The 25,834-nt window shown below is 37.5% G+C and overlaps 1 protein-coding gene across 5 annotated transcripts in view; it reads left to right on the top strand.

Annotated features, from left to right (window-relative positions):
- LOC127419592 (sodium channel protein type 8 subunit alpha-like) overlaps nucleotides 1–24,758 on the top strand; it is a 90,978-nt gene extending 66,220 nt beyond the window's left edge. For all 5 annotated transcript variants that reach the window (XM_051661100.1, XM_051661104.1, XM_051661099.1 and 2 more), the window contains 11 exons: nucleotides 178–648; nucleotides 1,208–1,325; nucleotides 1,413–1,567; nucleotides 3,090–3,263; nucleotides 11,316–11,438; nucleotides 18,054–18,338; nucleotides 18,616–18,669; nucleotides 18,970–19,107; nucleotides 19,266–19,370; nucleotides 19,493–19,763; nucleotides 19,938–24,758. In XM_051661100.1, coding sequence (XP_051517060.1) covers nucleotides 178–648; nucleotides 1,208–1,325; nucleotides 1,413–1,567; nucleotides 3,090–3,263; nucleotides 11,316–11,438; nucleotides 18,054–18,338; nucleotides 18,616–18,669; nucleotides 18,970–19,107; nucleotides 19,266–19,370; nucleotides 19,493–19,763; nucleotides 19,938–21,079 — 3,036 coding nt within the window. In that variant the 3' untranslated portion in view covers nucleotides 21,080–24,758. The remainder of the gene's footprint in view (nucleotides 1–177; nucleotides 649–1,207; nucleotides 1,326–1,412; nucleotides 1,568–3,089; nucleotides 3,264–11,315; nucleotides 11,439–18,053; nucleotides 18,339–18,615; nucleotides 18,670–18,969; nucleotides 19,108–19,265; nucleotides 19,371–19,492; nucleotides 19,764–19,937) is intronic.
- The last annotated feature ends 1,076 nt before the right edge of the window (nucleotides 24,759–25,834 follow it).

The raw sequence follows: 25,834 nt of genomic DNA on the forward strand, positions 1-25,834 counted from the left end.
GATGCTGAGTTGTAGTGAGAACTGCTAAACTGGGATAGATGCATTAACACATAGACTTTGTTCACACTGTACATAAATTTGATTTGTGCCAAAAACAGATTTTTGCTCAACAAAGCCATTGCTGAACTGTGTCATTTGGAAGGTTGACTTATATTCCTTTTCACCCTCACCGATCAGGTCTTGAATCTGTTCCTTGCCTTGCTACTGAGCTCATTCAGCGCAGACAACCTGGCAGCTTCTGATGACGATGGTGAGATGAACAACCTGCAGATCGCAGTGATCCGCATTAAGAAGGGAATTGCATGGGTGAAGGTCAAATTTCGAGAAGTGATAAACACCATCCTCAGGAAGCAGGTCACAGACGAGGCCAAGCCGTTAGATGACATGTACGACCGTAAGCTAAACTGCATTGCTAATCACACGGGTGTAGACATTAGCCGTGATCTGGACTATCAGAAAAATGGCAATGGAACCACCAGCGGTATCGGCAGTAGCGTGGGCAAGTACATGATTGACGATGACCACATGTCCTTCATACACAACCCCAACCTGACTGTATGTGTGCCCATTGCTGTGGGCGAGTCGGACTTTGAGAATCTCAACACAGAAGATTTCAGCAGCGAGTCTGAGGCAGAGGGAAGCAAAGAAGTGAGTATGCAAAAGAACTGATGTTGTGATATTGGGTGGCAAGCATCAGTATAGGGGAAGGCTTTGACCTAGTTCCTACTGACTGAAATGTAATGCCCTGTGGTTATTGATTTGGCCTCAGCAGTAAATGTTCAGAGATTCTAAACAAAGGTATTTGCTATTTTTTGTTAACCACATTGATATAGATGCAGAAATGTCTGGGATACTGAAGTGATGTTCAAATGTACGTAGGCCATTTAAAACACATGAATACAAAAAATCAAAATTGCAGTTTTGTGGCTTTTAGTCTACTAGCTTTGAAATTATCTTTATGCTAGTGGACTCCTAAAAGTAGATAAAATGGACTTTTAGCAGATTTAAAAAAATACATCTTCTCTTCTGGGAAAAAGAACCAAAAATATGGAACTCACTGTTTTTTGTCCAATCAAATACTTTCTAGAATGAAAATGTCCCTCCCCCTAATACAACCTGCAACTGACTAACAAGTAGCAAATTATTGTCTATGGCTGTAATTAAAGTCTGTTTCTTTTTTCTTTTTTACCTTTCTCTCCTTGATTAGTTGGATGACATCAGCTCATCGGAAGGCAGCACCATAGATATTAAACCAGAGGTAGAGGAAGCAGTGGTTGTGGAGGCAGTAGAAGAATATGTTGATCCAGAAGCTTGCTGGACTGAAGGTAAGTTCTGTTTTCTCTTTTTTTTTTATATTTATACAGGAATTGTACAGGTTTGTGTGAATAAGTATAATTTGCGCCGCTTTGCAGCTTGTATTGCCCGCTACAAGTTTTGTGATGTGCCCATCACGGAGGGTTGGGGAAAGAATTGGTGGTTCCTCCGGAAGACCTGCTATCTGATTGTGGAGCACAACTGGTTTGAAACCCTCATCATCTTTATGATCCTCCTCAGTAGTGGAGCATTGGTGAGAACATGTGCACACACACAAACACACACACATTCTAAACGAGGGCCTACAGAACATTTGTATTGTCTTTGTATAAAGCTAATTATAAATACTGTACCCTAACTTTTTGCATTTTTAAAAAACATTATTTAATTTATTCATGAATTGTTTAGGAAAAATAAGGAGATTTTGTGGAAGGCTGCTCATTCTGAAACATTATTTCTTATTGTTGAAGCACCATTATAATTAAAGGGCTAGTTTACCAAAAATGAAAATTCTTTGATCATTTACTCACCCTCACCATCTAAGATGTGTATGACTTTCTGTCTTCTGCAGAACATACACAAAGATTTTTAGAAGAATATCTTAGCCTAATTGTAGGTCCATACAATGCTCGTGAATGGTGGTCAGAACTTTGTAGCTCCAAAAAGCAGATAAAGTCAGCATAAAACTAATCCATATGACTCCAGTGGTTTAATCAATGTCTTCTTAAGCGATCCAGTTGGTTTTGGGTGAGAACAGACCAGAGTATAACTCCAGAAGTATTAATGTTTTAACTTAAAAAAAGCATTGATTAAATCACTGGAGTCATATTTATTACTTTTATGCAACCTTTATGTGCTTTTTGGAGCTACAAAGACCCCATTCAGTTGCATTGTATAGACCTACAGAGCTGAGATATTCTTCTAAAAATCTTTGTTTATGTTCTGCAGAAGAAAAAAAGTCATACACATCTTAGGTGGCATATGATCAGAGAACTTTCATTTTTGAGTGAACTAGCCATTTAAAGTACAATATAAATTTCACATATACTGTATGTTCCAGACCCATTAAAGTTCAATTGTGTGTTGTCGTTGACTGTTGTATGTAATCGTTATATTTGTCTGCAAAATTACTCAAAATGCCCAAACCACCCATTCTGTGTTTTAATTCTGGATTCTGTCTCAGTATAAAGTTGCATTAATGTCCAGGTGAGGCATATATTATATGAAGGTACAGTTCAAACAGGCACTGTAGCATGTCCTGAAGCCAGAGCTGCACTGCTTAGTGATGTGATTAATGGACTGTACCATTCATCATCAAACTGGGGATCTATTTCTGGTGCTGGGAATGTTCCTCTCTTTGGCACTGCTAATGTTGCTAAAAAAATGGAATGTAATAGAATCACGGACTAGCCTTATGCAATTGCTTTTTGAAAGCTGATTCTACTTTGTGTTTTAACTGAGTTATTGCACAAAGAAGTAGCCTCTGCTCAGCTGCTTCTCTGTCCAGCATGTCTTTCTTCCTATTGATTTATTAAGAATCAGTTATAGAATATTGTTGTGCATAAATACACTTTTTTAACCTGAAATATTATATTTGATTATCTGCTTTGAAATCTTTAGCAAAGGAAAAGGAAATATTATACCCACCCTCTTTCATAGATATTAGTTAGACTTAGATTTTCAAATTAAATGAAATGCATTAAGAACTACTTATCATTGGCAGCAGCACTGAAAGTACTGGCAGTATTAATGCATCCATATGCTGTCTGCTGCAGGCCTTTGAGGATGTGTACATTGAACAGAGGAAGACTATCCGTGTCATCCTGGAGTATGCTGACAAGGTGTTCACCTACATCTTCATATTGGAGATGTTGTTAAAGTGGGTGGCCTATGGTTTTGTCAAGTACTTTACCAATGCTTGGTGCTGGCTGGACTTCTTCATTGTTGATGTAAGTCTACTTCTTCAATCATGCTGTGTTTATTGTCAGTTTAATAAATGCCCTACACATATATGTCTTGTTGATGGGGTCCATCCTGACAAAAGCAAAATCTGGCCAGTTGATATGGATTACAACTACTCTTTGCCTCTTACATACATAGTTCCTTAACTAGGCATAATGCACTTTTTTTCTATGTCAAAATGCTGCACTAAATGACAAAATCATAGCCAAACAGAACATATTTCATGTTTGGTTTACAGCTATGTGGAGCCAGATTTTGCACCAATGAGATTTCACCGTGGGCGGAGGCTGAACAGTACAACGTAACATAAATAGAAACCAAGTTATCATGGCTGGTTTGGACAAAAACGATTTGGTCGATTAGTGTTGCACCTGGTTAGGACACATGTTTACATTTACATTTAGCCATTTAGCTGATGCTTTTATCCAAAGCGACTTATAAATGAGGAACATTGCAAGCAAATTGTCATAAAAAGTCAACAGTATCTGCAATATCGCACTGCCGTGTTCTCAATGTGGCTGGAGTAGTATAGAAGCTAGTGTAGAATAAAGAGACAGACACGTTAAATAGTTAAATAGTTAAATAGTAAGTAAGTGCATTTACTCAGGATTGGTAAAGTGCTCTTGGTTAAGTTCTCTCAGAACAGATGTGTTTTCAGCTGGTTCTTGAATGTTAAGATCTTTTCAGCAGATTGTGCAGAGGTTAGAAGCTCATTCTACCACAGAGAATTATCGTGAATTTGTGCCTCTATGTGATGGGAACTCCAGGCGAGGCTCGTTCATTGACCGCCGAGAGCAAGCTGGGACATAGAAAGAGTGAATTGAAGTAATAGGGTGCTGTTACATAGGCTGTCCTGAAGGCCAGAGTTAACTGCTTTAATTTGATGAGGGCAGTTACAGGTAACCAGTGGTGTGAAATCAAGAGTGGGGTGATGTGAGCCCTCTATGGCTGATTGAAAACCAGATGCACTGCTGTGTTCTGGATCATCTGCAGTGGCTTAATCATGCTAGCTGGATGTCTGTCCAACAGAGCGTTACAGTAGTCCAGTCTTGAGATGACCAGAGTTTGTAAGCTTTGAGTAGAAATTAAGATTATTACTTATTGACACTAATATGGTTGTTGTATCTGTCAATGAGTTTGCAAACTGACTACAAAATTGTTAAAAGTTTTTAAGACTTAACATACAGCTTGATTCAAGCTTTATATTACTAAACTAGGAGCTTTATTTTAACTGATAAATTAACTCTGTGGCATTTCAGACAACAAAGACAGTATTAACTTCGCAATCATAGACTTGACAATACTGTTTTCCAGTCACAACGAGGCAAGTTTAAGAGATGGCTTAAAAATAGCTGCCTACCGTCCAGCTTCCATGCAGATGAACACACTAAGTATTATGTGATAGTCAAGGCCAAAAACAGGATGGTTTCCTTTTATCACAAGATGTGAATGTGTTGGGCAGAGAAGAGTTTTTATAATATGATCTTTTATATGAAGAGTAATGCTGTGTTGTGGTATGTAATGGTGAAAAACAGTGTGCTTACCATTAATACAACTGTTTATGCTTATGTAATATATTAGTTGTGTGAAAATCATGTTATTTCTTAAGATTACATCATCTCTACGATCTTTCACCCATGCATAGCCATGCAAAAATTATATATTTCTTTGTGACCCTGAGATGCTTGAATATCCACTATAAAGACTGATATACTGGCTATAAAACTAAACAGTATTGTGCTTTGAGCTCTGTCACATGACAAATAATTGAACTTTTGTGCCATCTCCCTTTGTATGCAAAAAATAGTTATTTTGTACAGAAGTCCATCCTATATGACATAAGTGTTGGAATGGAAATGACTAGCCAGAATCAGTCTATCAATAACAAGGATTATTGATATGATATTCAAGCAATTCTTACTCCTAAATTAACCTTGTTTCTAATAATTCTACATATTTGTATGATGTCCTATGATGTGTGAACTATAAGGTAGTTGTACCCTCTGATTGGTTTCATTTTCTGCGCTTAGTGTGGAGACTCACCAGGTCACATAACCCCTAAATTTATATCACCACAGAAAATATTTTGTACAACAAATCACTGATGCTATTGTAGATTTAAATTCTGAATCTACTGTTCTTAAGTATTTGATCAATTAAATGAATATCTAAAATGCTCACACTTGGACTCCAAACTAAGGGCTTCAGAGGATCATCATATGAATGTGCTTCTCTCATGATATGTGGAGGACATGTTACAATTGCAGTGATCATGTCAAGAAGCAAATTGTTCTGTGTGTGTTCTGACCTTGTTCCTGAACTAACCACCTTTTAGCAGAACTCGTATACCCAATCCCATCTTGTTTAATGAGCTGCCCAGTCTTGAGATTTGAAGTCCTTTCACCTTATATGGGGGTCCTTACATGTGGTCACCAATACCAACAATTTTTATCAGTCTGCGATTTGTCCTTAAGCTTAAGTTTATACTGGAATTCTGGTAGTTGGCACTATAAAAGGGTGATTCTTCAGTTGATAGATTTTTTTCTGTTCCCTAGGATGGTTTTAAAGAAAAAAAATGCTTGAACAATCATTAGTTTTAAAGAATAAATTACAATAGTTTGTCCCCCAGACTTTCTAACTTCACCTCTATACTGTAAATACTGGTATATAAGGTTTAAATCAAGGAAATTCAACTTTACCCTTTTTTTTTTAAGAACATAAAAAATAAAAAAAAAATTAATTCATTTGATATTTATGTTTAAAATTTTAGCACATCTCTGTCAGGGCAGCAGAGTGACAGTTTCAACATCAATTAATTTGAAGATTTTACATGATCGTCATCTGAAAAATTTTTTATTGTGTCTACCAAACCAGTTAGTATTTAAAATTGTTAATTTAGAAAATCTTCTTTTATTATAATTTTTACTCCTATTTTTTTTATACCAAAATTCACTTTAACCTCCTGAGACCCGAATGTGACTGCTGTGCGCATTTTCTATTTCCCTTTTTGATTTGTAAGTTGTAGCACCTAATAAACATGCAAAAAAAAACAAAACAAAAACAAACAACAACAAAAAAAAATTCACCAAATCGTTTTCCTAAAAATGTATGTCAACATATGTGGACAGCGGGACTAATTTGTGAAATTTAAAATAATACAAAGCTATAAAAAGTCAGCTTTTTCTTTATTAAATTGTTTATTATGTTTACAGGAGTGTTGGCTATTGATGTTTTTGAGATGTTACAGACATTACATCAGAAATGAATCAAAGTAATGACCAGCATCATCCAATCACTGCCAACCATGTTAAAAAAATTATGCATTATAAATTCTGAATCTGTGTACTGATTACCATTTTCCCATGTCTGCCAAACATGTTGATTTAGTGAATGACTTATCTTCCAGTGTGCTGTCTGTCTGCACTGGTCTCAGAACTGCACCTTATTTTCATCTCCATATAAAGCCTCTGAAAGCAAATTTTTTCAGCTTTTGGATGAACCCATTGATTCTCAATATGATAATGACCAGTGAATATATGTAAGATTTCTATGAACAAATTTGCTGAAGTACACATTAGTGTACATTGTGTTTAGCAGTGTGGCATTTAACGATAAATCGCTCAAATTTTTAAAATGGCATATTGGATGAAACTAGAGACTCTAAACTTTTGACTCAAACAGGTTTCAGTGTAAAAACTTAATTAGGTTTCTTACCAGATGTAGTTTTGTTGGCGTTTCCTCCAAAGACAAACCCATGTTGTTTTGTCACATGGCTCCGTACATCGAAAGTTTAACCCTTTACTGACAGCACAGAGTCTTTTGAAATGAGATCAGTGGGTTTACATGAATTTAAATTATGTGTTGCATAGAGTAAAGCCAAAACACAATGTCCACGCATGTGTACATGGGGTCGCACGAGGTTCAGGTTGATCGAGGTCATGATTACTGTAGATCTATATTACAGGACAGAGCTAAATGTTCTAACATAAATGAAATGTGGTTTGAAGAAATACTTTTTCAAGTAAAAAAAATTGAAGAATCACCCATAAACAAGATTTTTACACATTGATACGGAAATATATAAAAACTATTACCATAACTAGTACCAGATATCATTCACAGCCTAATCTCTAAATCAAAGCCAACACCTTTGATGAATTCTGAGCTATGGTACCACTTAAACTCAACAATGACCACTGGATGGTCAAACTGTAATCATCACACAGCTAAAAAAATAAATAAATCAAGTTTCTTTGAGTTTGATCTCGATACAGTCAACACCCACCCTTTGCCTACCTCTGCCTTAAACAAGGCTGATGGGAGCTGTAGTCTTGTGTGACTACTGCCAGGGTGGTGGACTAACTGTACATTTCCACTGGCGCGTGTTGCGTGAAGCGAAGCTGGTGCTTTCAATAAATTCCAATGGGAGCCGAGTGCCACGCTTGCGAGGTGGATTCTCATTGGAATTAATTGACAATGCCTGCTTCGCTTCACTCAACACGTGCCAGTGGACACGTATGGAAACACTTGTGGTAGTTGAGAAGAACTAAATATCCCAAGATGGATCAAAGGTTCAGCCCTTCCTTCCCTCTCACACCTGCTCTTCCCTTCCTTGAGGCAGTACTGAGATGTGTTTATGTTAAGGACATGCAGCAGACGGTGAGTTGTCCTCCTGAAATCTGCTGTCATTGGTTTTGGTTTGGTGGTGTTGATCTAGTCTTTGCTCTGTTCCTCCACTGTTCTTTGCTTTGCTTTTATGGGTGTGATGCTCAGAAGGGCTTTCACAAGGGGCCAGCATCATATCCAGCATGTGTGTGTTTGTGTATATTTCTATATGTGCCATTATTCCCAGTCTGTCTCCCATGATATATCTGTTCCATCACCCATACAGTTTATTACTACTCTCTTGACATCTTTGACTAATATTATATTTTTAGTTTTTATTAGATATTAGTTTTTAAGCCCTGCAAAAATATTTTCTTATTCAGTGTTTTTCATTTAAAATATCTAAACATCCTTAATACCAGATGAATTTACTTGAAGCAAAATTGCTTAAGAAAGAATTACTTGTTTTCAGTGAGTATATCTTGAAGTAAATTTGTTTTTCTTACCTCACTGGAAAATAGTTTTCCCTTGTTTTAAGAATAGATGAAAAAGCAGGGGTGCTGCTACACATTTCCGAGCAGGTATGCAAAACTACATTTTGTGCCCCATGTATCTGTCAAGCGTGGGGAGGGGAATGTCATCCATTATAAGCGTTGAGTTTGGGGGGGGGGGGGGGTTGGTGTCATCCATTATAAGCGTTGAGGTTGGGGGGGGGGGGGTTGGTGTCATCCATTATAAGCGTTGAGGTTGGGGGGGGGGGGGGTTGGTGTCATCCATTATAAGCGTTGAGGTTGGGGGGTGGGGTTGGTGTCATCCATTATAAGCGTTGAGCTTGCATATATGGTTTTTGCACCTCTGACAAAAAACCTTTAGTGAAGTTTATGCTTAAACAAGAAAAAAAAAAACATTTAATTACCAATGGGATAAGAAAAATGGTAAAACTTTACAATAAGGTTCCATTAGTTACCAACATTAGTTAACATGAAGTAACAATGAACAATACTGAATTTATTAATAATTAAAGCAATTAATATTTATTTATAAGTTATTTAGTTATTATTAAATGTTAATTTCAACATATAGTAATACACTTTTAAAATCAAACATTGTATTTGTTAACATTTGTGTAATGCACTATGAACTAACATGAACTAACAATGAACAATAGTATTTTTATGAACTAACATTAAAAAAGATTAATAAATGATGTAAAACAATTATTGTTAATTGTTTGTTTATGATATCTAATGCATTACCTGATATTAAAATGAGTTACCTAATATGGAACTTTATTGTAAAGTGTTACCAGAAAAAACTCTGAGAGTAAGTCTTATTATCGTACACAATTTTACTTGTCAAATAAATTTATATGGATGTTTAGATATTTCAACTAGAAAACAAGACAAAAATACTGATTAAGAAAATAGTTTTTTTGCAGTTTGAGTGTTGGAGTGTGTGAGTTATGATCAATTCAAAAACAATCCTTATTTTGTTAGTGTTGTGACATTATACAACCATCCATTTTATTTAGGAAAAATTCACTGTATAGTATACAATAGCCAAAGCATTAATCACTTATTAACCATTCTGAATAGAATGAGTGACAAACATCCACCATTTCTGATTATTTTTTAATCTATTCAGTTTCAGTTTTTTTATTTTTTATTATTTATTATTTTTATGTCTTCATTTGGTCACAGCCACACATCTCATTGACCTTACCTTGCAGAGCAAGAGTGCTGACAGATGAAGAAAGCTTACACTGAGGGGCCATCTCAGCCGGCTCAGAGGGCCCCGGGGCCCTCCATAAAGGGGCACTTGTGGGTTCCGACTGAGGCTAAAGGTGACAATTACCCCCAAAGATCACGTGATCTGTAGATGAAGGAGAAAGCTTTATTACACAATAATCCTCTGAAAATGACTCATTCTTGAGAGTGCAATGTGTAGTACAGAGCCAGCCCCAGTATTATAAAACGTAAGAGAATTTGTCAGAAAGGAAAAAGGGCTTTTTTTCATAGAGTCTTATTTTTAATTGTGAAAATATGAAACACACATTTTGTCTAATTAATAACTGACATCAGCTAAATGTGCTATGTACAGTTTCCAAGATAATTTAAAAGCAGAAATTAGTTGATATGTGCTGGTGTCCTTGTAGGTCATACTAATTGAAGACAATAGATATTGGCTTGTGGTTTCTAAAATGATAATGTCAATAAGTATGTTTTCTTCAGTGAAGAAACATGGTATTACAGACTGTAAAGACCACAGTGCCATTCAGAATAAAGCTTTCACCTTTAATATAATCTACTCTGTGAGTTGGTTAGCTTTTGGTGTTGTGGACTTTTGCTGTGTTTTTACCAAATCTTCGTCAGTGGCTGGTTGGAGGTGTGCAGGTCTGTTTGTATACCTTTACAAGGGGACTCAAGCCCGGTCTCTCAATGCCTGTCAATTGAAATTTCCCCCTGAATATCCACTGACGAGCTCTGACGTGATTCTATTTGCACCAGTTTTCCTTTCCATCAACACCTTTGACACTTACAGTATAATCAATACGTTTTCTTGAGAGTCTTGACCTACTGTAAATGACCTCCATGCACTTAGTATTTACACTAGCTTTCATCGTGTTTTGGATGGCATCTTGAGACTGACCAGAGCTTGAGTTCCCTTAGAGTGATTTTGTCCTTTCAGTGCTGTACAGTGTCCATTACTCTCTGCCATCCCCTAGTCTTCTCCTCCACTGTAACGTTACTGTGTCAATGTGATGCTCTCTAAACTGTAAAATCAATGTAACTTGCAATTTGACATATATGTACATGTTTACCTGTATTCTTTTTCACAGGTTCCATTAGTTTGTCTGTCTTAAATTATATGGGATATAATACCTCAGCCAAGAGCGACAAGGAGGGACAATGTTTGAAGGGCAAGGGTAAGGTTCTTGAGTATGTTGGGTGTTTTTTTATGCACCTGCAGGGGTCACCTCTGTCTTATTAGGGCCTCCTACTCAACCCCCATGTCCCCAAGGTCTCCTAATGTTGTCGGTCCTAAATCAGCCATGTGTTGCGCTTCTCTGTCCTCTGATTGAGTCTTATGCTTCTTTCTGTCTGTCTCTTTCAATCACAAGTTTCTCCGCAGGTGTAAGGAAGCTTGCCAGCATTGGCGACCTAAACTAACACAGAGCAAAATCCTGGGTTTATCCTCTGCTTTTAAGCCCCTATCTGTACCTATAACCAATACTAAACATGATTCTTTCTCTCTCTCCTTCTTGGGGATATATACATGTATAAATGCAGTATTATATATGTATATACCCACCCAAACTGTTGTGTATGTGTGTAAACCAACGTTCCAGCAGCTCTAGAGGCCAACTCTTCCCTCAAGAGCTTTCCTCCCGTCTAACAGTATGGATCCTTTTTTGCTTCTCTGTTTCTGTGTAGGTGTCTATAGTCAGCCTTATAGCTAATGCGCTGGGCTACTCCGATCTAGGGCCCATTAAATCACTCAGGACACTAAGGGCCCTGAGACCCCTCAGAGCATTGTCACGTTTTGAAGGGATGAGGGTAAGATACAAAGCTATAGAGCTGATCTCTCTGCATGCCCATTCAGCAGTTACAGCATGCTAGAACTGATCAAAAAAAAAAAAAAAAAAAAAAAAAAAAGACCGGCAAGGACCACCAAAACCATACCGGGGGATTTTTTTTTTTAAAGATGAAACCAATGAAAAGGACCCACCCTTTTCATGCACACCTCTTTTGTTCCACATGTGCCAATGATTCAGTCATGATGCAGCTAAGATTATTGGGAAAATAGGATGTGAAAAGCATCTCTTTGAAGAGCAGGTATTCCCTGATTTAACTGAAATCAGGTTTACGATTGACTGCTAGTTATCTTACAGTAAGTAATTGTCTTACAGAAAGGCAAATGTATCAAAGCTGCCTCATTACAAATAATATTACAAATTGGCCCTAAAGAAATGTAGCATGAAATATATTTCAAAAAAAAAAACACAAAAAAAAAAAGCAGCACCATTCAAATCCCTTCTCATTTCACACAGCATTTGATCTGCAATTGGCTGTTCATTTGGCCTCACTCTCAAATTCTGCTTTTGATGGAGAGCTCCCTTCCCTCCATTTCTCCTCTTCCACTGACCCTGTCTCTCTCAGAGAACAACCAGCAGCACAGAACACTGAGGCCCCCACTTCTACTGCAACATACTAGATACTTAAACACACAGAGCACATTTAAAATAATTGACCATTTGCTAAGCTCCACCTCCCTTGGCAAATGTTGCTCGCTCAGACAAGCTTTACACAACTTCCCACTGGACTGAATTGGAGATTTCCGTGAACAGTGAAAAATATTCCAGGTTCAATACAAGTTAAGGTCAGTCGACAGCATTTGTGGCATAATGTTGATTACCACAAAAAATTTATTTTGACTTGCCCCTCCTTTTTTTTTTAAAAGAAGCAAAAATCGGGATTCCAGTGAGGCATTTACAATGAACATGAATGGAGCCAATCTGTAAACATTAAAATAATCACTGTTTTAAAAGTATTTTATTGTCATAAAATCGCTTACTAACCTTTTCTGTGTAAAGTTATTGCCAATTTTACAACTTAATTGCCATCAGGATGTAATGTCAACAAACCCTGAAATGACTGTAAAAATTATGATTTAAGCAACTTTACAACTCAAATTATACAGGAGTTTTAACAGAAGAATTAATGTACTGTATGTGCTTTTATAAAATCATAAGCTTCACATTTCTGCCTTTAAACCCTCCAAGAATTGACCCCATTCACTTCCATTGTAAGTGCCTAACTGTAACCTCGATTTTAGCTTTTTTAAAGAAAAGGAGGGACAAGACGAAATAATTTTTTGTGGTTATCAACATTATGCCACAAATGCTGTCGATTGAGCTGAACTTGTATTGAACACGGAATATTCCTTTAAATAATATTACAACGCCCCTGAATATACTCATTATGGTAATGTGAACTCTCACCTCTATTACCCTATTATGACCTGAATCAGTACGTAAATTAATAAGCATTAAATTATCATCATTAATTTACCTTGGAGCAAATGTAGGTGTCCATACTGTTGTCAATTAGCTGAAAAATTTGTTTATTTGAGAATGAGGGCTGACACGTACTGTAGCTTAATCAATGCATCTTCTAAAGATTTGGAAAATGGAAAAAATACAGCACGTATCCTGTCTGGGTACCTTTTGCCTCAACATTTTTGTAAAATTCTTTAAAAAATTATCCAAACTATCCAGTGAAAATGCTTCTATTTTGCATTTTTGTAAATGTAACAAATTTTTTCATTACAAATATTGGTATGTCCCCTTTTAGCTATAATTACAGCATGCACTTGAGCTGATGCACTTGAATCCACACTGAAATTCCATAGACTTTCATTAGAAAAGAGCAAATGCTTGTTTGATAATATGGCGAAACGCAATAGTCACTTAAGCAGGATTGAGTCAATTGGTCAGTGTTAAATAAATGTGCTGTTTTCTCCTTAACTCAGTTGAAGAGCAAGAGTAGGATAATTCCCGGCACTGTGCTGAATGTAGTTAGCAAGCTATTGCAGTTGTGGTCATCTGTAATCATCAGCCTCTTTAGTCATCTTGTTAATCAATTCAGACCAATGCAATGGTAGCTACTTATCCCCTTTTGATGGTTGTGAACGGTTGCACCTGGTTGTTGTCACTTTCAGTCTCTCTTCTCTTACCTGTGGACTGGTTGCCCTGAGCTTCTCCTCCCACTCTACCCCTCCTCACCCCCTCCCATCTGCAGCACTGTGCAGCGCCCTTCCCTCTCTCCCTCCCTTCATCTCACACTGTTCACTTCAGCCAATTTGGCCCCGTGCTGCCCGGCCCAGAGCAGCGCTGAGGAGCCAACCTGCTGGAGCTCACCTCACCCTCTTTGCTTGTCTAGGATCTGCACATGGGACTGTAAAAAGAGAACCTCATACACACATGATTTTGGGTGTGAGAGGGAGATATTTACTAAGCTTATGTTACTCTCTGGATTTTCCAGCTGGTTTCTAGTTGTGGAGTGGATGATATGTCTTTTTAGAGACTTGATTAGTCTGGATGTTTATAGTAGTTGCCAGTCAGTGTTTGACACAGAAGCTTAGGAAATATGTGAGGCAGTCTTGTGATACAAGGCATTGAGAGGTTTGTGTTAGTTTCACTTTCGAACAGAGTGAAACTTAAAGGAAAGAGAGTAAAGAGATTATGTGATCTCACACTGATGTTATGAATTCAGGTAATGCCTAGTTTAAAAAAAATCAGAAGACCCAAATATGACAGACAATATTTCTCAATATAAAGGACTCAGTTGTATTTGATTGAGCTATACTATTGGATATGTTTGCCCTTACATTTTTATGTACTTTAAAAATGCATGTATCTTACTATATTATTGGTTTCTAAATTTGTTAGTTTTGTTTCTAATTTTTTCATCTCATAATTTTATCTCTTAGTATTGTACTTAGATTAGACATAAGCTTGCATTGCCATTTTTGGGTGAATCGAGATGGTGTTTTGATAGGTTTGTTTTAATGGAATGTAACCTATAATTGGAACCATGAGGATGTGTGAAATATCCATTTTATGTCATCTGTAGAAAAGTATATCAAAGTACAGAGAGAACAATTTTTTTCTGACCCTAGTAAATAATTTCAATGTTCATCAACTGTTATGCTGTTTTGTTTGAATTTAGCTAAAAGGGTTACAAATGAATAAATAATTCGATAAGGAGACACAAGAGTGGAGAGATACATATGTTAACATGAACACACACACACACACACACACATGTTGGTGCAGCTATCATTATGAGGACTCTCCATAGACATAATGATTTTTATACTGTACGAACTATAGATTCTATCACCTAACCCTAATCCTACCCCTAAACCTAACCCTCACAAAATACTTTCTGCATTTTTACATTTTCAATAAAACATCGTTTAGTATGTTTTTTAAGCGATTTGAATTATGGGGACACTAGAAATGTCCTCATAAACCACATTTATAGCATAATACCCTTGTAATTACCAGTTTGTAACCTAAAGTCCTCGTAAACCACTTAAACCTGCCCAAACACACACACACACACACACACACACACACACACACATATATTAGACTGAGATATCATGAAACCAGTGTAGACCTTTGTGTGTTTGCCATTTTTAAACTACATTTTTCTAATATAACAAACTGGATAGTAAGCTATTCTTGTTGATTTATTTAGATTTACCTTGTGCAGGTATTCGCGTTTGGATTTTCTCTACCACAAAATATGCATCAAATCGGCCAGTTTGAAAAGGCACAAATCTCTCCACACTGCTGCCTCTCCTGTTCATTTATTTATTGATTTTAACGGTTCTTGAGATTTCACAAAGATGTCATGTTACACGCATGTCATGTTCAATTGCTAATGCACATAATGCACTTTTGAAAGCCATTTTCCCTCACTTTAATATCTGTGTTGATCCTCACAAAGATATTTTATGTCTATGTGACATTTAAACATGTAGTCTCTATTGGAAAACGGACAGTGATTTTCTTGACAAGTGCTTTTTCCTGGGGGTCTTATAACACAAACCAATCTTCAGCACTCCTACAGTGTATCTAGTCTATTATTATTACTTAATATTACATAATTGGTATTGCCTATATTTCTCAATTTCTCTAATACTATGCATACATTTTAAATATATGTAGATAATATGACAAATTGATTTTAAAACTGTGCTGCACCTTTAACCGTATATGTGAGCCAGTACATGGTCAATGTGATTCACATAAGCTAAGATTCCCCTGCACTTGCTGTGAGAATGTTGTCATCCACTGTGCCTCTCTGTGTGTTTAAGGGGGGGAATATGGCTCCACTTTTAGTCTGTGAGAGATCTGCATGCTCAGCTGCCTGCCTGAGAGCTGCGGCTCGGCTGCCTAACACAGTTAGTGAGCGTCTCCTGGCACACTCTGTTCATCGCTAATCACTGACAGACGATGTCCTGACTTGGACAGTGGGGGAAAGGGAGGGATGTGGAGGCAAAGGGTGGGAGGGGTTGTTGTAATATGTTAAATGTTGCTTAAGCTTGCTATAGCCAAGTTAATGTAGTTGGGTGGGGGCAGTGTGTTTGGCAGTGGAAGGTTGAAAATGTTTGCGTTGGGGATGTAGAAGTCGTTGTGTGAGTCTGTGTGGCATATTTGTATGGAAGTCGTTTATGATACTTTCACACGTTTTTTAAACATACCGCTAATAGCCAGAGAGAGAGGAAACATAAAGAAACTCACTCATTTTTAATATTCAAGGGGGTTTTTTGGCCATTTCGAATAGGAATAGTAGGCTGTGTAAAAGTCAATGGCCATCCAAGAAAACAAATGTTTGTGTTTAAAGCTATTCATCCTGACAAAATGTCCAGTAAGATTTCCCAAACCTCTGCCTAAGTCAACCAAACTGTATGTTTTTGCTAAATTTCAACACTACTTCCTGAAGATTGAAGTTAAAGGAATAGTTCACCCCAAAATGAAAATTCTCCCATCATTTACTCACTCTCATGCCACCCCAGATGTGTATGACTTTCTTTCTTCTGCAGAACACAAATGAAGATTTTTTAGAAGAATATCTCAGCTGTGTTGGTCCTTTCAATGCAAGTGAATATTGGCCAGAAATCTGAAGGTCCAAGAAGCAGATAAAAGTAATCCATATGACTCCAGTGTTTAAATCCATATAAGTAAAAGCGATATGATAGGTGTGAGTAAGAAACTGATAAATATTTAAGTCCTTTTTTACCATAAATCTCCACTTTCACATGTCACGTGTGACTTTCAGATAAGAAAGTGGAACTTAATAGTAAAAAAGGACTTAAATATTGATCTGTTTCTTGCCCACACCTATCATATTGCTTTTAAAGATATGGATTTAACCACTGGAGTCTTATGGATTACTTTTATGCTGCTTCTATCTGCTTTTTGGACCTTCAGATTTCTAGCCACCATTTAATTGCATTGTATGGACCTACAGAGCTGAGGTATTCTTTTAAAAATCTTCATTTTCGTTCTGCAGAAGAAGGAAAGTCATACACGTCTGGGATGGCATGAGGGTGAGTAAATGATGAGAGAATTTTAATTTTTGGGTGAACTATCCTTTTAAGTTTATATCGAAAAATCACTGTGCTATTGGTAATGTTAAAAACTTCACAAATTTTTTTCTGCCACGGAATACCACACATCATTCAACTTAACAAGAAGACTATATATTATGTCATTCTGCTTCTCAAGTATTTTTTTCCTTGTTGTAAGGATGTTTAGATATTTTTATCGGAATATAAGACAAAAATAGTATGAAAATGTGCAAGAAGTACATTGATGCCTGCCTGAATCGTTATTGCACCACAAAAGCAGAGCAGGGTTTAACCCAGGGTTAAAAGCAGAACCCCCTCTCAAAATTACAAGTGTAAAATGTTGGTTAACCCACAGTTAAAATGATATTAACCTAGGGTTAAGCATAGCATTAAGTCTGTCATTTTTTGGAAAATGACCAATTGTGAGAAACTTCATCTTTTGGTATGATAACAATACCGAATACACTGCAAACACAATTAGACCTGCTTGCAGCCAAGGTCTGCTAATGGAACACTTTCAGTATTAGACACCTCAGAGCTCTGGGCCCAGTTGCATGAATCCCCTTAAGTTAAACCCTTATGATTGTAAGTGTATTGTCACTAAGGTTTTTTAACATAAGGGGTTTCCTGCTACCGAGTCGAAGCTGCCTCTGTGGGATCAATTGACAGGGAAAGGAATGAAATAGCAGCTAAAGTCAAACAGAGAGTAATGGTAAATAATTTAACATAAGACTACATTTAAAATGACAACATAATGATCAGATAACTAGCATTAAATAGTATCCTTGAATGGCCATGTGACTGAAAAATGTGCAGGCCTGACAGTTTGCAGAGAAAAATTCTAGTAGTAAAAGGAGTAATGCCCCTCTTAACAGTACTAATGATCTCCCTCTTGTGCCATGCAAATATGCAGCCACAACTGTCAGTGTTTGTTTCACTTAAATGTGTGTTCTGTGTTTGAATATTTACTGGGGCTTCTCCAGTCTCTTACAATGCACTGCCTTGTCTCTCCTACTCTGCTCTAGGTGGTAGTCAATGCCTTGGTGGGTGCCATCCCTTCCATTATGAATGTGTTGCTCGTTTGCCTCATCTTTTGGCTGATTTTCAGTATCATGGGAGTCAACATGTTTGCGGGCAAGTACTACTACTGCTTCAATGCAACCTCTGAGGAATACTTCCTACCCGAAGAGGTCAACAACAGATCACAGTGCTTTGAACTAAAGGCACAGAACTTCACTGAGGTGCGCTGGAAGAACGTCAAAATCAACTTTGACAACGTTGGTGCTGGTTACTTGGCTCTACTACAAGTGGTAAGACTACCTCTCTGTTTGACAGCACCACCCCACTTTTATTTAATTGAAATGTACATATATTTACGTATACATTTGTTTTTTTATATGCAATGTTTTTTAAGCGTATTGCCGTTTTACACAAGTAGAGATTTTTTTTACATTTTAATAATATATACTTCACATTTAATAGTTTTAAGTTGCCTGTATTAAGATGGTGCACTATCTTAACATATTCTAAATTAAACATTGTTACAAATGTTGACAGACTGTTTCTGTTTCCCTTTTTCCCTCAAAGGCAACCTTCAAGGGATGGATGGACATTATGTATGCAGCAGTTGACTCACGAAAGGTGAGATATTTGGGCAATCTTAGGGGCTGGTAAGATCTAACACTATCTTTAGTTAAAAAAGCGAGGCGCAGCACAACGAGTAAAACAGAACGCAGGTGTCTCGACACTTTTTTAAAAGTTGACGTTCTTTCTAACCTGACACAGCGTCGAAAAAATTGGCTCTCCTGCGCGAGACACTGAATAAACAGTGAGATGCAACACAATGGTAAAATTGCATGTTTACGTAGAAAAACTGCACGCAAGAAAGAAAAAAACGCTTCTATCTGCCATTTTAGTCAAAGTATCTGTTTCTAATCTCAGGTGGGAGACCAACCCAAGTATGAGGACAACATCTACATGTACATCTACTTTGTCATCTTCATTATATTTGGCTCCTTCTTCACCCTCAACCTCTTCATTGGTGTCATCATTGATAACTTCAACCAGCAGAAGAAAAAGATAAGGCTCCTATCTTTATCTGCACTTTGTTAAATTTGGCAAATGTTGGCACTTATTTCTACTTCCTTGACATTTATTCAGTAATTTTCACCATAACTTTAAGATTGTTTTATGTAATGTTTGAGTAGATTTTAACCAAATATTGTATATGGCTATACTTTGGAGGTCAGGACATCTTTATGACTGAGGAACAGAAGAAATACTACAATGCTATGAAGAAACTTGGCTCCAAGAAACCTCAGAAACCCATACCTAGACCCCAGGTACAGAACATCACTCCTTGGCTGGCCTTTATTGTGCTGTTTGAAAGAGTCATTCTTGACTCACTGAAAGAAGTATAAAAAGAGCACAAATCTCAAATCTGTTCTAAATTTCTCTTCTGTAGAACAAGCTCCAGGGGATGGTGTTTGACTTTGTGACACAGCAGGTCTTTGATATTTCCATCATGATCCTCATCTGTTTGAACATGGTCACCATGATGGTTGAGACAGACGATCAGTCACAGGAGACTGAAAACATCCTGTACTGGATCAACTTCATCTTTATTGTGTCCTTCACTTCTGAGTTTGTCCTTAAGCTCTTTGCACTGCGTCATTATTACTTTACCAATGGCTGGAACATCTTTGACTGTGTTGTGGTTATTCTTTCTATCGTGGGTAAGTGATCAGTGTTTCATTAGACACACATAAGTTCTTGAATATGGTCTCATTTAGGTTTTGAAATGCATGGTTATGTATTTGGCTTTAGTCTCCATATTTGATGATTTTTAGATAATTTCATAACTAATTTTCTCCTCTTCTTCTCCCTGTTTCTTATCACCTACACCACAGGTATGTTCCTGGCTGACTTGATTGAGAAGTACTTTGTGTCGCCAACATTGTTCAGGGTAATCCGTCTAGCTCGAATTGGACGTATCTTGCGTCTGATCAAAGGGGCAAAGGGCATTCGGACTTTACTGTTTGCCCTGATGATGTCACTGCCTGCCCTGTTCAATATTGGCCTTCTACTTTTCTTGGTCATGTTCATCTTTTCTATCTTTGGCATGTCAAACTTTGCCTATGTAAAGCGAGAGGCTGGCATAGATGACATGTACAACTTTGAAACATTTGGAAATAGTATGATCTGCCTGTTCATGATAACCACCTCGGCGGGGTGGGATGGTCTTCTGGCTCCCATTCTTAACTACGATCCGGACTGCGACCCAAATAAGGAGAATCCAGGTACCACAGTGAAAGGTGACTGCGGAAACCCTTCGGTGGGCATCTTCTTCTTTGTCATGTACATCATTGTCTCTTTCCTCATTGTGGTAAACATGTACATTGCCATCATTCTGGAGAACTTCAGCGTTGCCACGGAGGAAAGTTCTGACCCACTATGTGAGGATGACTTTGAGTCCTTCTATGAGATCTGGGAGAAGTTTGATCCCACCGCCTCCCAATTTATCACCTTCGCCAAGCTGGGTGACTTTGCCGACACTCTGGAGCACCCGCTGCGTGTTCCCAAGCCCAACACTATAGAGCTGATCGCCATGGACCTGCCCATGGTGAGCGGTGACCGCATTCACTGCCTAGACATCCTGTTTGCCTTCACCAAACGTGTGCTGGGTGATAGTGGTGACCTGGACATGATGCGGCAACAGATGGAGGAGCGCTTCATTGCTGCCAATCCTTCCAAAGTGTCTTTTGAACCAATCACCACTACTCTGCGGCGTAAGCAGGAGCATATGTCTGCCTCAGTCATCCAGCGTGCTTACCGTGCCCATCTTATTCGGAAAGGCTTCATCTGCAAGCGATTGCTTGGCAAGCTGGAGAACGGTGGGACCAATCAGGACAAGAAGGAGGGCACGCCTTCTACTGCCTCGTTGCCGTCCTATGACAGTGTGACTAAACCTGAGAAAGAGAAGTTAGAGGAGAGTGACGGCAAGGGCAAAAAGGGCAAAGACCAAAAAGATGTCAAGGAATCTAAATGTTAGGAATGATGGTAAAGTGAGACAGAACGGAGTCGAGACTGAAACTATCTATTCCAAAAAGTGTATAGAAAAAAATCATTTGCAACAAAAACACTGAAAATCTTTGGAGAAAAAAAAGGTTGTTGTTACAGATGAAGCAGCTTGGTTTTTACCAATTTAATATTGACCAAACTAACCTATGAGCTTATTGTGCAACATCTGGGCTCAGTGACCAAGATTTTACTGTCTCCTCACAGCAGCCGACAAGGCATACAATGAGACACAAAATTATGACCTATGGCAGATATCTTTGATAGGGACCACCTGCCAAAGGTCAAAGCAGTACAAAGAGATGTTGAAGCTCATAAGGATTCCTTTAACCACCATGTGTGGAGTTCAGCATTCCTCCGCTAAGGACATCCCTTCCAAACACTACACTGCCGAAATCCAATGGAAACCTCCCACTCATCCAAGGATGTTTCTGGGATGTTGTGTTTTAACCATAAGAGAACCTGTAATAACAATGTTAACTCAATCATGTGGCGTGTACGCTGAAAAAACAAAACAAAAAAAAAACTGAACATTATGCAAGGGTTTCATTTGTTTGTGGTGAATATATTTTCACCTTATTTGACCCACAAAAGAGTAGGGAAAAAAGTTCAGCCCATGTCATTCATCTTGTCATCATCTCTTTGTTATACTTGCAGAAAAAAATACATTTTATACATGGGCTTTCACATTGATATTGGGTTGGGGGTTTATCCAGGTTTTTGACTTGGGCTGAAAGGGACATACTTAGACCGAGTTCCAGTTAAATAAATAATTAATTTTGCTCGTTCAGTGCATAGAGACGACTTGCATGGTGGCATGTTTTGATCAGGAATCATGCATGTATAATCATAGTCCACTTGGCACTGCTACTCAAACCACATCAGTGGCTTGACCGTACATTGGATACTGTCCACTAGTAATTAAATGAAATAGATAGAGCAGGGAAATTGTTTGTAACATATTTAACTACTGGCTATGACAAGTATATTTGTACTTACCCCTCATAATGCTTTCTTCCTGATTAACCGATTCTCACACCATGCGTCATGTGAGTAATTCAGGCGGTACAACATGACAAATGCCAAGAGACGAAACACAAACACATTTGTACACTTATAGATGTGTTTCACTGCCCTAGGAAGGAGAAAGGGTTGCAATGTTTGGAATGATGAGCTAATTTAGAGAAAGATTACACTGAAATCAAATCTTGGGTTCATAAACCTTGATTTGCTATTTTGCACCAGCATTACAATATGATTCAACTGCCCCTCAATGTGCAGCTGAGGCTCCAGTAGGTTCTTAAATATGTCTTCAAATAGTACTGCCACCATGCCATTTTAATCCTTACAATGCTTTGTCAGTCTGTCGGGACCAGGCCTCAATGAGAGGCGATGCATTTTTTTTGGGGGGGGGGGGGATTTGTGTTCATGTCAATACATACTCGTGTTTACCATTTCAGCAGTTGGCAGTTTTGTAAGCATCTTGTTTTGTCCTACAGATATTGAGGAAGGCAAGTGAGTAGCCATACCCCAGATGACATTGTTAAGAGTTTCCTCCCTATTGTATGATCAAGTGACTCATAAAAATCTTCAGATTACTTGGTATAGACTGCAGAATAGATTGGATACAGCATACATACATATAAACTCTGGCTTTACACAGCAGAAAAATAAGAAAGGCAGCAGTTTGAAGTGTGATGAAGAGATGGGTCTGATAATAAATTTGAATATTTTCATGCTCTACACAAGGCAACACTAAATTGCTACCTTTTGAGCAAACTGCCATCCCTTCTTGCTCTAGGTGCAAAATAAATTGATTAGATTTACATTATTTCTTTTGTTTACAGCATTTTGACTAGTGTTTACTTTCACATTCTGTGAGGATTAATGCTTATTCAGGTGTGGGCTAGCCCAGTATCTGTGCATAAGGTGTTAAAGTGGACCACAGACAAAATAATACAATGCTGATTTCAAACTGCTGGTAAATGTACACCACTAAAGCCAGTGTTTTCTGAGTGTGCTGGAGAGAGCACGCTACCAGTTTACAAACCCACTCCCTGTACTTTTTAGACCGATCTGTAGGTCTGCTTACTGCCTGAGGTCTGCAAATCAGTGTGCGTGCTGTGGACTTGAACCAAATGAAGCCCAGTAAAATACTTAGACTACCATGTAGTTTTACACCAAACCCCATTTTAGTTCAGATGTAAAGGGGACAAAATGGAAAAATCACTCTCACACTGTACGACAAGTTAATGTATAATTTAATGTACAGAAGGGGGCTATGACATACATGGCACTATTGCTGAAAAGTTAAGAATGAACATTTGAAGAAAACTATAAGCATTGTAATATATTATTTTCTTTTGGCATGCTTTGTTGTGGGTTTTGTAAATACAGACTTTTAAAGAATTACTGCTATTAATCTAATAATAAATTATAACAATGATATAGAATGGCTTCCAGCTGATGCCCTTGTCACACATTTTAAATTTTTTTCTAACACTTTTCACTTTTATTAAAGGGAATTGAATTATATACTGTATCATGAATATTAGACAGATTATATGTATGTATATATATATATATATATATATATATATATATATATATATATATATATATATATATATGAAGTATATGTATGAAAGGATACACAAATGAGCACTGTAACATTTCATTTATATGCAACATGTCCAGTGGATGTCAAAAGATTTATGTTGGAGACAAACTCACGCATGATTGTTATCAGCACTGCTTTTATATTTTAACCTGATACTGTATGATGAGAGGGTTATGCAAACAGCACACCTCTTTGTACCTTTTTTTTATTGACACAAACACATTTACACAAGAATGCACATGAATGCTCGGTCTTGCATATGGACATTTTGTAGTCACCTACCGAAGCCTGAAATTCAAAAACAGTCACAGAGTTGGTCAAGAATTGTACTCTAAAGGCCTCCCCAAACACTTCAGTGCCGAAACTCGTGGGCCTGAACAACAGTTTTGTATTCATTTCGTATCCGGATTTTATGTGTTCAGTGGTCTGCTACTTCACTAATTGTTGTGTGCCTTTTCCTGCATTTTCTCCATGTTCCTAAATTTTCTAAATTGCATTTTACAGCAATTTTGGAGGATGGTGCCATATTTAACATTTATTTTATGAAGGGGAAAGAGGAGAAAAGAAATGGAGCACAGTGCAAATCAGGGACTATAGTTTGAACAAGGCATTTGGTCTACTGCCAGAGGAATACCGAAAACAAACCAAGAAACAAGCCCACTTCTTCTAGATTTGATGTTACAAAATCTTCTGATGTTCTGTTTTCTGTACTTTGTGTATCATCCACTTGGCTTGTAAAAAAAAAAGCTTGCCTTCAGACTTTTGTGTTCTTTCCATCTTTGAAACTCACTTTTGTATCGATATTCAGTTACTGGACTTCCATTTTTAGCATGACTAAAATGCTTTTCCATTTTGCTGAAAATATTTCAAAAGTGCTTTTCAAACTGTTGTTTTGTTTTGACACAGTGTTATAGGATGACATATAATGGTGTGTATGGCACAACCACTGGAACTCTTAGTAAGAACATATAAAAGATTGTCTTCATTTGAGCACGAAACTTTTTATTAACAATAAAGCAGCCTTCCAGTTGCACACAGTGTTCAGTTTTTTTTTATTGAACTTCAATGGGAAGCCATGGACATCATGTCATGCCTACCAGCCTCATGAGTCACTATCACATAAATTGAATCCACAAATGGAATTATTCATATCAAGGAATCAAGGAATCATACAATACTTGATCACTCATGACTCATGACCCATAAGACCATTTATGCATGCTTTACAAATACTTTGAAATAATACTCTGCTCTTAAAGACCCCAATGAAATCGCTTGATGAGCACAGTTATCTTTCCTGTATTGATGCATTTCCTAATGAAATGGAAAGTTTGGGCAGGAGATATAGAAGGGTTCATCCTAAAGATCCAATATGATTTAGTTACATCACAGCCAAGAACTATGATTTACGATTTGCTAATCGGTTGCATGTGGTATAGAGCGCATCAGTCTGGATCTGGGCATGAAAATCCCATTCACTTTCTCCAAAGGGGAATTGATTTTTAACCTTCTGAGACCCGAGCGTGATTGCTGTGTGCATTTTCCATTTCCCTTTTTGATTTGTAACTAGAAGCACCTAATAAACAAGCAAAAAAAGAAAGAAAAAAAAAAACAATTCTAGGCCAAATAGTTTCCCTAAATATTTATTGAAAGTTGTGAAATTTAAAAAAAAATACCAAACTATAGAAAGTCAGATATTACTTTAAAATCAAATTGTTTATTTTGTTTTCAGGAGTGTTGGTAATTCATGTTTTTGAGATGTTACAGACATTATATCAGAAATTAGCATAATTAATTCTGAATCAAAGTAAAGTCCAGGATCATTCAATCACTGCCAACCATGATAAAATAAAATGATACACTCTAAATTCTGAATCTATGTACTGATTACCATTGTCCCATGTCTGCCAAACATGTTGAGTGGTCCAAACATCATCTGCAGCCTGAAACTGAACTGTTGATAGGAAGTTTGGATTGAATGCACTTAGCTGCATACAGAGCTATTGGATGCTACAGCGCTCCCTGTTTAGTGAATATAAGGTGTTGATGTGATGGAATTACCTGCTGTTGTGGTACTGCTGATGGCACTGCTGGATGTGTGAAGATCCT

Source organism: Myxocyprinus asiaticus, chromosome 29 (assembly GCF_019703515.2).
Source record: "Myxocyprinus asiaticus isolate MX2 ecotype Aquarium Trade chromosome 29, UBuf_Myxa_2, whole genome shotgun sequence".
Taxonomy (NCBI): Eukaryota; Metazoa; Chordata; class Actinopteri; order Cypriniformes; family Catostomidae; genus Myxocyprinus; species Myxocyprinus asiaticus.